This window comes from Lampetra fluviatilis, chromosome 57 (genome assembly GCF_964198595.1).
Source record: "Lampetra fluviatilis chromosome 57, kcLamFluv1.1, whole genome shotgun sequence".
NCBI classification, from domain to species: Eukaryota; Metazoa; Chordata; class Hyperoartia; order Petromyzontiformes; family Petromyzontidae; genus Lampetra; species Lampetra fluviatilis.
Genome location: NC_136331.1, coordinates 8,155,392 through 8,169,171, shown reverse-complemented (window position 1 = coordinate 8,169,171; position 13,780 = coordinate 8,155,392). Strand labels below are relative to the sequence as shown.

The 13,780-nt window shown below is 45.3% G+C and overlaps 1 protein-coding gene across 1 annotated transcript; it reads right to left on the bottom strand.

Moving 5' to 3' along the window:
• Positions 1-567: 567 nt before the first annotated feature.
• Positions 568-12,798, bottom strand: LOC144950313 (intelectin-1b-like). Its single transcript, XM_078880416.1, has 7 exons — positions 12,709-12,798; positions 12,205-12,333; positions 11,001-11,254; positions 8,033-8,191; positions 7,307-7,430; positions 5,672-5,778; positions 568-895 (listed from the first exon to the last, which is right to left on the bottom strand). Exons 1-7 carry the CDS (start codon positions 12,758-12,760, stop codon positions 743-745), a joined length of 978 nt encoding a protein of 325 aa, XP_078736542.1. The 5' UTR covers positions 12,761-12,798; the 3' UTR covers positions 568-742.
• Between the last annotated feature and the right edge of the window lie 982 nt (positions 12,799-13,780).

Genomic DNA, 13,780 nt, shown 5'->3' with positions numbered 1-13,780 from the left:
AGACATGGAAAATTAATTGAAGAAATAGTGCAGCATGTATAATGTAACGAATATATCAGTTGGACTGTAACGTGAGATAAAGTGTTACTTGAGATATTAGGGTATTGTAGGAATATGCAAGGATATCTGCTCTTTAGTCCAACATGTGAATATAGAGTACTACATGTGAATATATAGTATAACAAGTGAATGTAGAGTAACTGTATGATTAATTAGTTTTTGTTTATAATAGCGCCCTCCTTTCACGTCACATCTCATCTCAACACATTCGACAGGGCTGCACCAGTAGCAGCTGGCCCTGTTTGCACTAAGTGACCCGGAACCTGGCCTGCAAACGGGCATTAGTCTGCCAGTTTGGGGCCGATTGATTACGTTTAATCCCGATGGAGTAAGTTGAAGATTAGTTTCATGATTAGAAAATGTGGATCTTAAAACTGGCACCCAATGGCCTAGTCTTGTGAATGACGATGTAAGGGGATCTGGAACGTCCACTTCGAAGCTGATGGCGCATATGATGATTCTAATTATTATCTCACCCTCAGTATTAATCAGGTTCTATCAGTAATGGATAAATATCGTTGGGTCATGCGATTGTGGGCCGTATGAAATTGAGTCGTAAGCAGCATTCGGCCCGCCAGTCAGGGAGGTTCCCTGCTCCTACCCTAGGACTAAGCTTATGTCTGTAATTTTTTTGTAAATAAATTCACTTTAGCTGCTCACGGGGCGCTTTTCACGTGGCAGATTAACGGTAGTAGATGAGGACGGCGGATTCCAGCAGCTTCTTTGATGCGCTCCATTGCACACTTGTCCCGTAGCCGTTCCAGTCGAAGGCACCAAAGTCACCGCACTGCCTCGGAGCTTCCTCAGGCACGTAGCCGCCACCGCCTACACAGAACTGCACACACAGATATTGCCATTTACTTGAGTGGGCATGTGCTCGGGCATCACATGGGCTAGAGCGGAGAAAGGCTGATGTGGATCAAGATGTGGAGCTGACTGGACTTGCCGATGACTGGCACCGGCGGAATCAAGACCAGCCTCTGTGTGTGGATGAGGCCCATGAGGGATGCTACTGGGCAGTTGGAAACAAGTCGCTCTTCAACAACAATGAAGGCGTGATGCGAAAGAGAAACGAGCAAATCATCGGTGGGGAGCACAGGTGGTAAATATTATCAGTCGTCTATCTCGGTCGATTTGCCCATAATATCTGTGTCCGTTGGTTTTCTCGCACTTTCTGTTCATAGGTGGCGTTGTGTGGCCACTTTGGAAGGGTTTAGCCAGAGATCAATCGATTACATGTTTGGTCCGCGTTTTGGGCAACTGAGAAAATGGGAGACGTCTTCTGGCGTTGCTTGGCACAAAGGACAGCAGTTTGGGGCGTTTGGGTCGATTCGGTTTTGGTAATTTGCTAGCATGGAGCAGTAACCTGAACGGAGTTGAGCCAGTTTTGTGCGAGATTTTTAGTCGTCCGATATGGGTGGGGGCAAACCCCCTAGCACGACATTGGGGGCTTGTAGGCGTTCAGGCAGTGCATGGTGGCAGCGGTGTACAAGTGGTTCAAAATTGATTTGGTGGTGCTATTTGGTGGAAGAGCATTAAAAGTAGATTGCACGTTGGCAGAGCTGAAGGAAAGCAAGGTGGATTTCATTTTCCTAGCAGGTGCAGGGGCTTTGAGTAGCTTTGTGCAAGGATGCGTCGTCGAGTGGCACGAAGCCAGATATTGATCGGTGAGAAGCTTGCAGTGTTCTTGAATCGGAAGAACTTTGGTTTCTTGTTAGAGATGGTCAATGGGCGCCATGAGGTGGCATCCTGTGGTTAGGCGAAGTGCTTGGTTTTGGGCGGGTTGGAGTATTGATAACCTCTTCTTGGTTCTTTCGGTAAAGCCACGTAGAATGGAAATAATAAAACAATACAAATAAAACATAATAAAATAATTCTCACGACGTTTCGGCCACAACACAAGTAGCCGTCCTCAGGTGAAGACAGGTCTGTCGAGGCGACAGCGTCTAAAAGAAAACACCACCACGCTTGGAGTGTCTATTTAAGCTGGGTTGGAAGGGGGATAACCTGTAGAGGAGAAGTTTGGGCACCAAATGGGACTGGCATAATTGATGTTGGGACGTCCAATGGATTTGTAGGTTAGGAGTAAGTCTCCTTTTGTTGACCCCAAGATGTGCCGGCTAAAGCTAGTAAGATGTTATTTTCTCTGTTAACTTTTGCATGGACGTCTCTGCCGTGTTGAGTGAAGCTGAACATGGTGTCAAAAGTTACACATAGAATTTTGGGGGTTTTTGCTAGTGGGAGGGCATTGGTTGTTTATTATGACGTTGGCATGTAAGTTGGCTTGATGCGGATCAGGTGTGAAAGGGTGACTGTTGATTTGGATGTTGAGAGTTGAAGCGATCTCTTGGCTAGGAAAGTGCTGAGCCGTTTTAGATAGGAGTTGATGGAGTTTTCCATTTTGGGTATATTTTGATTAGAAGTGTAAACTGTGATGTCGTCGGCATAGCTGACTACTTGTTCTCCTTTTGGAGGAGTTGGTAGATCGTGGAGGTAGGTGTTGAACAGCACTGGGGATATTATGGAACCTTGTGGTACTCCTGCATGAATGTTACGTGAGGAGGATTGAATATCACGAAAGAGAGTGCATGATTGGTGGCCCATTAGATAATTTGTAAGCCAGCAAACAAGGCCTGATGGTAGCGTAGAACCCTGGATAATGTTGATGAGCGTGAGGTGGTTAACGGTGTCGAAAGCTATTGTAAGGTCAAGGGAGGCGACGATAGTGTGGGATGGAGGCTTTTTCTCGTTGAAACCGTTGGTAATTTGGGTGGTTAGGTTGAGAAGAGATGTTGTTGTTGAGTGTGCAGGGCGAAAGCCATGTTGGTGAGATGATGGAGGTCGGTTGGTGGTGATGATTAGAAGGATGAGGGCCTCTTAAATTATAATTGATGGGCAAAGTAGGGAAATCGGCCTCTAGGACGTTGCTTGATTTAGGTCTTTGCCGGGTTTTGAAAGTGGGATGATTGTCCATGATTTCCAGATGGCCAGAATGAGGTTGCACTGGAGTGAGGCGTTAATGGTGGAGGCGAGAAACGTTATGTCAAGGGGGCCGAGGTGTTTGTCATAGCTATGCCATCGGGGCCAATTGCGGAATAATTTGTGGGTTTTTTGATAACTAGTTTCACCTCTTCAAGGCTAAATTGGGGGGCGTCGTTTAGGGGCAGTTCCTTGATTTGAGCGTTTTTTTGACGGGTGGATTCATTGGAAGAGTGTGGGACGACTAATGAAAAAAGTTTGTTGAAGTGGTTGGTGATGTCATTGTTGTTTATGTCGGGTTTGTTGTTGAAATTGATTGCGCAATTGGGTGGCGGTTTGGAGTGTCCGTCTCAGGCTTTGATGGTCTTCCAAAGTTTTGATGAATTTTGGCAGTAGTCACAAGATTCAACAAACTCGTGCCAGCGTTCTGTTTTGGCTTGATTGATTAGCTTTGTGATTTCAATATTGAAGGCTGGGAATTGTAGTGAAGTAGGATTTTTTGTCCTAATAGTGTTTCGTTGGTTTTTTAGCATTGAGGCTTCTTTAGGGAGGCAGGGAAGGTGTTGCTTGTAGCAACCCGCCGGGATGGTGTGCTTGGTGGTAGTTGCGATGATGTGTTTGAAAATCTTTTCAGAGTTATGTGCGGATGTGTGGATATGGTTGATGTTGTCGGCGAATAATGCTTCTGATTCTGAAGTAAAAAGTCGCCAGTTGGCTTTTTTTCACCTTGTAATACAAGCGGTTTTTAGGAGTTTGTGAAGGCCTGGCGGCATTGAGGATCAACACAATAGGTAGGTGGTCGGATCCAAGGGCCGTAAAGACTTGCCAGTCGATTGATGAAAGGAAGTGTCCTGACGCTATTGAGATAACTGGTGAGGATGAAGGGCCAGGTGACGGAACTCTGGTTTGCATCTTTTCATTGAGTATCCCATAGGGGGAGCCGTTGAAGATACCTGCAATGAGGTCGCCACGTGCATCTGAAAGGGAAGAGTACCAAAGTTTGTTGTGGGCGTTGAAATCCCCAATAACAATTGAGTCGTTGTTTGGTAAAAGTCGATTTATATTGAACTGATAGTTGCGAGGGCAAGAACTGGTCGGTGGGATGCAGACGTTGATTATAGTGAGTGGGCCTAGATGGGATTTGATACGGATGCTTAAGACTTCTGTGGTAATATCAGAAGGAGGCATTGAGATTTTATTTTCTTCAAATTGAATGCTGTTATGGATGAGGAAAGCTCGACCGCCACCAGCTGTTGGTCAGTCTCGACGGAGGAAAGTGAAATTTTGAAAGTTGGGTGGGCGAGAAGTGGATTTAGATTTTGTTTCTTGGATGGCGGCTATATTAATGGAGTTTTGTTGCAGGAAGGTGCTGAGTTCAAGAGATTTGTTGTTGATACCGTTGATGTTTAGTTGAAGGATTTTTTAGTCGTTTTTGTTGTGGACGTTTTGTTGTGGTTGAAACGGTGGTTGCATTGGATGAGGTGGTGGTGCTAGTGTGGTTGTGCAAGGTGGAGTTGTTGGAGTGGATGATGAGCAACATTTGCAGAACCAGCCGGAATTTGAACTGGCGATGTGGGCTAAATTAGTGCAGCGTTTGTGGTACCAAGCTTGACAACCGTTGCGTTGGATAGAATTTGCATTGACGTTCTTGCCGCAGCCGCCACAAGGGAAAAACGGGCCTGGAATTCAATTCGACGTCCCCAGCAATAATGAGAAGCCAGCTCCAGTAAGCCGGGAGGCCTGGGCTGGCTGGCGAAAACACAGGAAAGTGCGAGGGGTGATGATGTTGCCATTTCCAAGTGCTTTCGTAGTACTTGGTCTCTCCACTCCGAACAAGCAGCAACACTGGAGAGACCTGTGTCTGTCTCGTGACTCCTCGCCAGAAAACCTTCAATGCTTAAAAGTGCATTCTTTTCTGGCACAAGCGCGACGATGACGTCACATCACATCCCAAAACGGTCAATAGATGGCGACGACTTGGGAAGAACTTCATCCCGCCTTGGAATTAATACGATCTAACGGTGAATGTTTGCGGTGCGTATCATACATTGGAAAACAATTCAAATCACAGTTCATTCGCTATGGGTCTCATGCCTTGTGATTGATATAAATGTCCATGTGCAACCCTTGTTTCATGCCACTGCTGGATACAAGCCTCCTCATACCACGTGGGCCGTCGGGATGATTTCACAATATTTTTAAGCTGGTCAGTGTGGGTTGGTAAAGGTGGGGAACATAGATGTAGGAGCAATATATGAAAAATAAGAATAGGTTTTACCCTTTCTGCCAAGAAAACACGTGTTTAAGATGTTAACACAGCAAATAAATATATATTGCAACTAATCAAGTCTGCATCAACCACGTGTACTTGTGGTCTTAGAAACTGATTGGTATCGGCCAATCTGTTTAAAAGACAATGCATATATTATCAGAGCATGTTTGTTTGCATGCTCACCACATGTACGTGTGGTTAATACAGACTCGATTCCTTGCAAAAGGTATCTTTCTTATTTTTCATGCTTTGATTTTGGCAAAAAGGTCCCATGATCTAGTGTTTACTGTATTTGTATGCACTGGTCTGTGCTGCCATCGGTGTAGCAGCGTGCTCGATAGCAAGTATTGAAGTACTCACGTGTTCAGTGTTACAGTTGGAGACGACCTTCAACCCAGAGCAGATGGCAAATGGGGCTCTCTCGATGTTAAACACTCTGAATTGCACAAACCCTGTTGCCGTTCCACCTGTGGAAAATGGTCTCATTGTCAACTTCAGTTGTCATTAACATTGAAGCAACTGGTATTTATGGAAGGCTCAAATGGGCCACACGGTGAGCTGGGTACGACTTTATTGTCAGCGCCGCTCACTTTTACACAGCTTTAGGATATTGATTTTTTTTTAAACCTCGCTTTGTTCAAGAGTGGGGTGACTGCAGCCATCGTAAAGAAAACTGTTGGGCACCGTGCCAGTCTCATGAGACTTGGTGAAGAGGCCAACAACGAAGGGCCCTCAATGCAGAAAAGGTTATCCTACAATCGTCCACAATGGGTGGGGGGATCCAATTGGGCAACAGGTAGATCGGGGAACCACAGCGATCAGAGAGGTTAGTTGCAAAGTTGCGATTCGTGGGGAACTTCACCAACAAAGTGCCCTCGCTTTATCCGTCGCATTAGGAATTGCGGGTGCCGTAAAATAACCTTTATTTTAAATTTTATTTGCAAACTACAACCTATTTCCTAATTCGGCACCTAACTAGCGTAGTCAAATATGATTACACTCAGGATACGTTTTGTTTACAATTAAACTCTTTCATGATAAATAAATAAAACCGCGAACAGCCACTGAGCACAGCCGTAGCTCCACCCTCATTTTGACCCAAAATCAAACCTGTCAACCCCTTATCAGTGCCCCTACCTCATTACAGACCAATTCAGACCTTATTGGTCACCCCGTGCCCTTATTAATCTCAACGTTCATCCTACAAAGTCCCATAGCAAGGGAGAAACAGAAACAAATAGACAAAAAAATGTGCCCGTATTGAAACGGATGTACACCGTATGGGCCTAAGAAATAAATTCCCTGTACGAGAATACCGGGTAAACCCGTATGGGTTGACGGCTATGTTGAACGTCGGTAATATGAATGCCTCCACCCCTTTTAACCCACATGTAGCTTGCCTAACACGTAGGCTTTCGCGACCAATATTATTCCTAATTACCCATAATTCTCTCTCTATCCATAATAGAGAGGATAGCTACATGGGTAGTGCTGCTTAGAGGCGAATCGTCAAGTCATACACTGTTTAACTGCATGCCTATACAGGTTACCATACGTCGATAGTGATTATCTGTGAACAGACAAGTACTGCAATTTCCGTGTACACAAAGAAACGGCAAGATGTACATGCATAATGTGCATGTATAATGTGTGTTGATTACCATATATATTCATTGAAATGTATATGCATTCATTAACCACCCCCCTGCGCACCCCTCTGTCATTTGGACCTGATTGGCTTACAACTGACGACATCACATCGACCGCTCTATTTCAGAAGGAAACCGGAGGATTTCTCCACAAATCTGGCTGTCACCTGATGATGCCAGTTATAATTACTGGCAAAACATCGTACTCGAATTGTAAATGTTGTGGCTTTATTCTCCAACACACTGGTGTGCTGTACTAGTAACGAATTGGCATGTTTTGTATAACTCTGACAATCTGTTAATCATACCGCATCGCAGATTAAGTACCAGTATAAGCAATACTTACTCAAACAGTTAGGGCAGCTGAAATAATTGATGACTGCGTCACTTCCATAGTCATAAACAATGGGGTAGGCAGGCCCGTTATTGGTAGGACAGCTTCCGGAATTGTACGTTAACGGGAAGAACGTCTGCCAACAAAAGGAGAACCATCAATCAATATTTACTTGAAAACAACCGAACAGTGTTGCGCCACTTAAAATGTGTTTTTTCATGTGTATTAATGTGTACGCTCCCATTAAGATCACCCATATCATGTATGGGGTTTCCTTTTCGTCAAATCACTGCTAGATTAAGGTCTACCTACACCTTTGTGGGTCATCGGGGTTACTTGGCCATACATCAGCACTTTGGACAAGTGCAGATTGGTGGAGGTAGGGAGCATATCTATGGAGGCATAGACATACATAGGAACATACATTGCTCCACTGTCCATTGCTATCCACTGTAAAGTCCTGAAGGCGCGATAACAACCTGTTCCTACTGGTCAATGGGTATTAATTTCTACCAGAGCTATCTGGGGCTGAGCTCCAGAAAATATATCCATTAAATTAAATATTGCTGGTCACTCATTCAATCACTATGCAAGCACAACCCTAATTAGCTACTGAGATCTGATAATTTCGGTGCCTTCAAGGTGGTTTGGTCAAAGACATATAACATCACACTACAATTTTGATATGAAGTTTTCAACCTCATGAATCACAATGACAAGTCAGACAAAGGACTCTACCTTGAAAAAGGAGTAAAAGCTTCCTCCAAAGGCACTCAGAAACTTCGACTCCGTGTGGTAGCGGAAGAGCGATGATGTCTTCCACGCAGGCAGAGGAGTCCCATTGGGAACATGCCACACTGCTATGTCATTTGCTTCCAGATCGTAATATCCCGGGTTCTGAATAAATTAAACACACAGGCAGCAGAGCTATGATGAACCACTTAACTGAGTGCAACGAGGGGGCAGACACGAGAATTTACTCATTGACATGTGTTGCTTGTTTCAGTTCCTTCACATAGAATAAAATAAAAACATTGACACATATTTCTTATCTATATTAGCAGACTTTACACAATTGTTTGTATGTTTTTCTCCCAAGTATCATTTGGGTTTGGGAGATCCAGAGCACGACACGTTGGACATTTGCGAACTGTATATATATACATACTGTATATGTATGTTGAATCTCTTTCTCACCGTACATAGCTAACTGCGCTAATCGGAGGTCTTCTTCTTCAGAGGTGGGAGAGAAGCGATAGGTTGGATGGTGACATGATGGTCAGAGTGAAGAGACAGTGATTAGGAGAGCAGAGATCAGTGGTGATGAGGGAAGCAGTGCAATAGAAGAACTCCAAAGTGTTGTCAGATATATGTGTAGAGTAATAGTGCCGACTGCTGACTGAAAGTGGTAACTGCAGTGTACAACAGTACACATGTCAACAGGCGACAGCATACACGGGGAGAAGACAACTAAGGCAGAGTTCATGGAGGGGCCCATCTGGAAGCCCTGGGAACCTGCCAGTAGGTTCCAGAAGGGGGGTATGGCCAGGGCGGAGCAAGGCCACTCCGGGAGGATAAAAGAGGGGGCCCTCAGCGAGAGCTCGGGGCTGTTGCTGGAAGCAGATTCCCTCACCACCGTCGTCGCCACCGTCTTCACCAACACTGGACACTGCTAGCTAGACAGCCTGCCAACTGTTCTAGCTAGAGAGTGCTGCCCACGATAGACAGTTCTATGAGATATATATATATATATGTAGTGTACACCCACGTAGGGTGTGTGTCGTCCCCATTGTGGGTGGAATAAAGAAGGTGCCTCCAATAACTACTGTCTCCAAACTGTGTCACTACATATGGATGGGGTGGGGGTGGAAGAAGGCATAGATTAAAGGAGCCTCTTAGAGGGAGGAAAACTGTGTAGATTTAGGGCAAATTGAGGTGGAGCTGGAAGTTATCTGGGAGAATGAGGGGATGGGAGGAAGAGGGTAAATAGAGGCAAAAAGGCAGTCGATATGGTCGAAGAAGGATGCAGGGAGACCTGGTCGGCAATACATTTTAAAGAATGAGATGGAATGAGGACAGGAAAAAAAGAGGGTTGCAACTCGAAAGAGCAAATGAAAGAGAGGAGGGGAATGAGACCAGAGAGAAGAGATGAAAAGACCAACACCACCACCTTTCTTCCCAGCAGTCTGGGGAGAGTGAATAAATAAAGAGCATAAAGAGGAGAGAACAGCAGGGGTTGCAGTGTTGATGGTAGCAAGTTTTAGTGAAACCAGGGCGTCAAGGTGTGGGGAGAAGAAGGCATCCAGAGTGGCAGCAGTTGTATTACAAACAGAGCGTGAATTCTAGAGACCACGTTTGAAGTGGGGGAGGCGCGGGGAGGGGAGCAGGGAGGGGGAGAGAAGAGGTTGGTGGGGGGTATGGGGAAAACATTGATGAGATTGTAGGGAATGGATTGATGGCGATGGGAGGCAGAGGAATAAAAGGGATGACACGATGGATGGGAGTGAGTGAAGATAAGAATGGGAGTGGGGGTGGGAGTGAGAGAGGTAGGGTCAGGGGACTACTATGTGTAGTTTGCAGTGAAGGTACCCAGGTAGGGGGAAGGAGCATGGCGTGTGGCCTCTGCCGCCACGGCAGCCCTGACAACGGTGCCTCTGACGTTGGCCATTTAAGAGACCAAGTTTGCGACGCACTGAGCCAATAACTCATTGTGGGCCCCAGATGAGTGGGTGAGAATGCATTGTAGATTAGAGAATTCACAATCTCTTATACCTATTTTCTTGAAAACAAGGAAATCAAGAGGCGTTACTAAAATCGCAGAACATAATTTGCCCCACCACGTGAGTGTATTTGTGTCTGCGTGAAAGTCTCTGTATTTATATGCAAGTCTCTGAGTGCGTCTCCCTGTGTCTGTGTCTCCGTGTCTGTGTGTGAGTACCTGGTGCAGTGTGTGAACATAGCCACTTGGGACACAAATGCGGCCGGGAGTGGTGCTGGTCACCCAACCCTCTCGTGTGCCGTGCCGGCATTCATAGGTCCTCACTAACAACTGTTTCCCCAAAAGTATGTTAAGGCTGGATGGGGGTCTTTGTGTGAATGTATTCTCCTACGTCAGCAGTCCTCCTGCTGTGTTTGTTTCACACCTGATGACGGTTGCTTGTGTTGCGATCGAAACGTCGTGATCTATTATTTTTTGCTATCTACGTGACTTTAACGAAATAACCAAAGAGTATGGATTCCTGCAGTCACGAAAGCTTTAAATCAAGATTTAAATATATCGTTACTGTGTGTGTCTGTAAGGGTTTCTGTGTTTGTGTCTCCGTGTCTGTGTGTCTCAGTAGCTGTCTCCATGTCTGTGTTGTCTCTGTGTCTGTGTGCAAGCTGCACTTTAATACTATCACAAAGTGAGCTGCAATCTTAACACCTTCATACAAAGGTAGGCACCACTGATGCACACCGTTGTTGTTGTTGTTTACATGACTGCTTTAATGTGTTGAATCATCCTTTTTTGGTACAAATTTGTACTTATGCCTGCTCTGACTTAGAAATCACCAGCCATCAGATTTTTCACGCACTATTCCACTAGGTATGGGTCACAGAAACCGATCTGGCTGCCTCAGGAAGGTTGTGAGTTGGTGAAATTGTATAACCCCTGCTCTAATGTGTGGGTCCAAGTGGAGGAGGTGCAATTGCATTGCAGGCAAACCTTGTAGTCGTCATCAGTGGCCGACTCGGGCACACCAAACGTGTTGAGGTTGGCCCAGTTTTTATCCCCGTCTACGAATAGAGCTGACGAGTTGCTGCCCTGCTGGCTGGTCCAGCGGTCTCCCGTGGCGCACTTGGCCGCGATGTTGTTCTCGTGAACGCTGGCGACCAGGGTCCAGCCCCCTCCGTTGGTGTTCATGTCGCAGAACGCCTGGTAGGACTGCCCGCTCTTCGTCTGCAGCAAGTATAGCCCATCTTTCGTGAGCAAAGGGAACAGATTCAACAAATGGGTTATGTGTGCATTTGGACCAAATGTGGGTTTCTCAGTGCACTTTCTTTCCATTAACAGAGCACTCGTGATACCCAATCCAATTATCAAACCAATTATGTAGGTAAATGTGTATTTTGGTATAGTGTGCAGTGCTATGAGGTTGAGAGGGGGGCCTACTGCAGGTGGCATGGCCCAATCAGTTGCTCTGAATTGGTGGCTGGGTCACTGGGTGAAAGGGGGTGCATCACGTGGTAGAAATCGAGAGCATGGTTTCGTGGCATCACAGCCATGAACAGACCCCACCTACATCCCCTAGCGTGCCCTGCAATCCACCAACACCCCAGATGAGGGGTCCGGGATCCAAGGGAGGGCTGAGGCGGTAGGGGACGAGCGGCAGGAAGTGGGGGAACGTGCCAGTTGGTAGTTGGACAATGGGCGTCAGTGTTGAGGCTTGACCAGGAGTCGGCAACCGTTCAAAGTATGAGGATAGATTATTTTTTTTGTCTTTGACCAAAATAGTTCGAGAGCCGCATCGCACCCAGAGCGACTTTTACACAACCACAGCAGGTATACAGCAAATGACAAAATATGACTATAAATAAGCTATGAATACTACAACTTTTTTTATTTTACCAAGTAAGGCCCACTGAGCTCTACAAGCAGTCCTCGACTAACGAATGCCCGACTTACGAACACCCGTACTTGCTAACCAGCTTCCATGAAGTGAAAAAAAACATTTCCTTGACATGCAAACTCGCAATTGCAAGCTATTTTGTTCGGAGAAGCGAGATGCGGGGAGATGGGGGCAGCCAAAGATGCCGTAGGTTGCCGACCCCTGGGCTAAAAGGTTGGAGTCGGATCCCCGATATCGGTGTGTCAGCTTAGTTAGGAGGTAGATCTCCATTGAAGCATTGTGTGAAGCATCTAGCCTCACCTCGCTCTGTTTTTGTCTTCTGTTTGATTTCAAGGCATGAGTGTGGCAGCTCCTCGGACCATTTCTTTTGTGAAATCTCACTGCAATCCTCTGCTGAGAAGCACACTGCTGTCCTCACAACACCGGCACCTGGAAGCACAAGGCATCAGCATCACCCAGATTCAAACCCCACAAGCAAAGCACATCATGATTCTGTTGGCGATCCCCAGTCGGTGGTAGGCCTATCACATTTTATTGGTGGTAGACAGTCACCGCATATAACGATTACTGTTTATATCTGATTATTCTTAACGGTCGAACAAATTGAACTTCATTCAACTTTGTTGTCCTTCCCCCACACCTCTCATTAGCACGGTTGCCTATGTATGGTGCGAAAGAAGTTGAACATACATATACATGTTACTGCATAAGAGGGTAAAACTAAATATACAAATATGCAAAATATGTACTTGCGCACTGTATCGATTATATACATTTCGTGAACTTTAATAAAAAGGAACTCACATAAAAGTGCCGTTGAAATGCTCAGAAATGGCGACAATTTGAACAGCCCCATGGATAAGCAGAGAAACCACGCAACTCTCTATAACTCTACAGCGATCAATACAATTGTATTGTAAATACAATACATACAAACCGCTGCAGGTAACAAAACCCCCAATGCAACTTTGCGAAGATTTACTTTGAGCACTAGAGTGCGAACAGAATCGGTTATTAGTATAAGACACCAGCCTTGCAGACTACAGCAGGAGTTGTCAGCTCTGTGAGCGTTGGGCAGACACTTATAGTTGAATGCCTGCTTGCAGCAACCAATCAGGAAAGTGTATTGTGGCAGGAAATAGGGGTTATGCAAATATGTTCAGGGACAGGGAAGTTTAATATCCCATTGTACTCATAACAATGTCTTCATCTACAAAAAATGGATTAAGAAACAAAAAACACAAAGCTGGCATTTATATTATGCAAATCCACCATTCACAATTGCGTGCCCGTCCCCCCTAGCTATAGGAACATAAATGTGGTGAACTTAGGACCTCGCACAAATGCTCAGAAACGGAGACAATTTTAACAGTCTGACGGTTAAGCAGCGAAACGACGCAACTCTCTATAACTTAACAGCGACAAGAGGAGCCAGTGAATACAAACCACTGTTCGGAACAAATCTCCTAACACAACTTGCAAATAGTTGCTGTGTGTGAGCACTAGAGTGAGAACAGAATTGGTGATTAGTTTAAGACACCAGCCTTGCAGACTACACCAGGAGTTGTCAGTTCTGTGAGCGTTTGGCAGAGATTAATACAGTTTATAACCTACCTATAGCAACGAATCAGGAAAGTGTATTCTGTGACAGGAAATAGGAGATATGGAAATATGTTCAGGGACAGGGAAGTTAAATACCCCAAACTACTCTTAACAATGTCCTTATCTACAAAGAATAACTAGATGAATGTAAAAACACACAAATCTGGCATCTATATTATGCAAATCCACAATTCACAATAGCTAATGCATACTATGTGTATCCCCCTCCTAGCTACAGGGTTTTAAATGTAGTGAACTTTCATAAAAAAAGGAC

Bases quoted from the DNA above. Each gene is read 5' to 3' on its own strand.
- LOC144950313 (XM_078880416.1), bottom strand. From the start codon at position 12,760: ATGGGGCTGTTCAAATTGTCGCCATTTCTGAGCATTTCAACGGCACTT. The intron at 8,192-11,000 runs GTTTGCCTGCAA...TAATTTATTCAG, and splicing joins CCACTGATGACGACTACAAG to AACCCGGGATATTACGATCT. The intron at 7,431-8,032 runs GTAGAGTCCTTT...TTTTGTTGGCAG, and splicing joins GCTTTTACTCCTTTTTCAAG to ACGTTCTTCCCGTTAACGTA.